Genomic DNA, 2,728 nt, shown 5'->3' with positions numbered 1-2,728 from the left:
TGTTTAACATTTAATTATTGCAGGTTTGCGTCATATTCTGAGTTGCATTATTTTTATTCATTTTGAGGAATACTGAATCTGTGTTTTTTATGATGAATTAATGCATATTCATATTTATTTAGAGCTACAGTAACATCTTCTGATTTCTGTCACCATGGCGACACCAGAGCCGTCAATCAATAAATTGGAAAAAAAAGTAACTCAGATATTCTCTTGTAAATTAAAAAGTAATGCGTTACTTTACTAGTTACTTTAAAAAAGTAATCTGATTACGTAACTCGCGTTACTTGTAATATATTACCCCCAACACTGTCTGAGGATGAGGAAATTTCTGCAGATTTTCATTTTTGGCTGAACTAGTGCTTTAATACGTGTTTGTGGTCTTATCGTGAGCGATGTTCTTCTAAAGAGAAAACTGATGGATGCAGGATAAATCCGTCGGCTTACTCTTCTCTCCGCTGTCCCCCCATCGTTTGAAATAGTCTTTAGTTTCCTCTTCGATTATTTCAACGTGTCGTTTGAACTGTGCGATGTTCAGCCCCGTCTTCAGCATTTTCTTCTGCTCCAGAAATAACTGAACGAACACAAATCAAATCAAAAATGTAGCTTTTGGGGTCAAAAACAAAGACATATCAACTACACAACCACTGCATTATCTAGCAGGACTTTCCATGCTCTGCAATCCTCTGTTATTTATTTCCAGACTTTTTTGTAGACTCCAGCAGAAGTGCGTGATCTTACAGGATTGGGCACGTCGTACGCGACTCCCTTTCCGAACACTGGTGTGGTGAGGCGTGCGTAAACGTCCTCCGCGTTCAGATCTTCATTCTTGCTGTTGAACATGAGCGCGGCCGCGTCGCTTCCCAGCAGATACGTGAAGGTTTTCCCAACCATCGTGAAGCTGACCACAGGCCCGTACTACGAGACAACGACATCAACACTGACATGAGCTCGGATCGGCGGCCTGTTACTCCAAACCTGCGTCTGAATGACTCTCACCTTCTCGTAGGCCTGCTCCAGAAACTCAATGGGACTCCTGCCGAAAGCCACGGCGTGACCGAGGAAAGGAATACTGGACGGGATATGAGGAGGATATTTCTGAGGAAACCAGAGGAAATTAATGTTTATAAGTGACGATCATAGAACAACAGATACAACGAGGGATGGATAAAAAGAATGACAGATTGAAAGATAGACAGAACCAGGGATACACCGCTAACAAAGAACGTTCTGTTGTGAGCAAACGTTCTTCCAGTAACATTAATAGAACGTTTGTTCAAAGTTATCTGGTCTCAAAACGTTAGAATAAAAACATTATCATTCATGGAAAGTTTTTTTTTTTTCTTTAAATGTTTTTTTGTTGTTGTTTTTTTTTACTACGTTCAGAGAACATTCAAAAGTAGCATTCCCACACTGTTTACAGAACGATCAAACGGAATGTTCCATTAACATTCACATGTAACATTTTTAAATATTTAAAAAAAACTGGATGTTTTGTACCTTCAGAGAACATTGGCAAAATGTTATTAGAATATATTTGTTAACTTGGATAGAACAATGGATAGAACATTAGTCAGATAAGTCAGACAGACAGACAGACGGATAGACAGACAGACGGATGGATAGACAGACAGACAGACTGATAGATAGACGGATGGATAGACAGACAGACAGATGGATAGATAGACAGACGGATGGATAGACAGACAGACGGATGGATAGACAGACAGACGGATGGATAGACAGACAGACGGATGGATAGACAGACAGACAGACAGACTGATAGATAGACGGATGGATAGACAGACAGACAGACAGATGGATAGATAGACAGACGGATGGATAGACAGACGGATGGATAGACAGACAGACAGACAGACTGATAGATAGACGGATGGATAGACAGACAGACAGACGGATGGATAGACAGACAGACAGATGGATAGATAGATAGACGGATAGATGGATAGATATATAGACAGACGCATAGATAGATAGATAGATAGAAGACGGATGGATAGACAGACAGACGGATAGATAGATGGATGGATAGACAGACAGACAGATGGATAGATATACAGATATAGACAGACGCATAGATAGAAAGATCGATAGACAGATAGATAGATAGATAGATAGATAGACAGACGGACAGATCGATGGACGGATAGACGGATGGATAGACAGACAGATAGACAGACAGACGGATAGATAGACGGATGGATAGACAGACGGATAGATAGACGGATGGATAGACAGACAGACGGATAGATAGATGGATGGATAGACAGACAGACAGATGGATAGATATACAGATATAGACAGACGCATAGATAGAAAGATCGATAGACAGATAGATAGATAGATAGATAGATAGACAGACAGACAGACAGACAGAACAAAGTATAGAAAGATGGAGAGATGACATTGACTTCTATTTACTTTAATTCCACATCACACACTAGCCAGCACTCTTACTACAGTCCCAATGATCTCAACACTAGACCTGATAATTACTCATGCAAGTAGATTAAATGATTTTCATGCACGCAGATTTACAAGCAGTTCCTGAACTTTAGGTAATATCGTGCACTCACTTCATCTCCAGCGTGCTGCTGCTGCTGTGTGAACAGGAGTTTGCTCAGGTATCCCAGAGTGAGTGTGAGCACAGAAGCGGCGAGCAGCACTGAGGTCAGACTCATCTTCTGCACGGTGTTCTCGAGCAGAT

The 2,728-nt window shown here is 40.8% G+C and overlaps 1 protein-coding gene across 2 annotated transcripts in view; it reads right to left on the bottom strand.

The window, feature by feature from the left end:
- cyp51 (cytochrome P450, family 51) overlaps window positions 1-2,728 on the bottom strand; it is a 10,245-nt gene that overhangs the window by 6,559 nt on the left and 958 nt on the right. Inside the window, exons 2-5 of one of the 2 annotated variants that reach the window (XM_016517506.1) lie at window positions 2,598-2,702; window positions 1,000-1,098; window positions 742-918; window positions 448-574 (exon numbers count right to left, since the gene is read on the bottom strand). In XM_016517506.1, coding sequence (XP_016372992.1) covers window positions 448-574; window positions 742-918; window positions 1,000-1,098; window positions 2,598-2,702 — 508 coding nt within the window. The remainder of the gene's footprint in view (window positions 1-447; window positions 575-741; window positions 919-999; window positions 1,099-2,597; window positions 2,703-2,728) is intronic. The other variant, XM_016517505.1, reaches the window with a different exon arrangement.

Source organism: Sinocyclocheilus rhinocerous, unplaced genomic scaffold (genome assembly GCF_001515625.1).
Source record: "Sinocyclocheilus rhinocerous isolate Xijiao unplaced genomic scaffold, SAMN03320098_v1.1 scaffold3283, whole genome shotgun sequence".
Classification (NCBI taxonomy): Eukaryota; Metazoa; Chordata; class Actinopteri; order Cypriniformes; family Cyprinidae; genus Sinocyclocheilus; species Sinocyclocheilus rhinocerous.
Note: the sequence above shows the minus strand (reverse complement) of the source record. Positions and strands in the feature narration are given on the sequence as shown.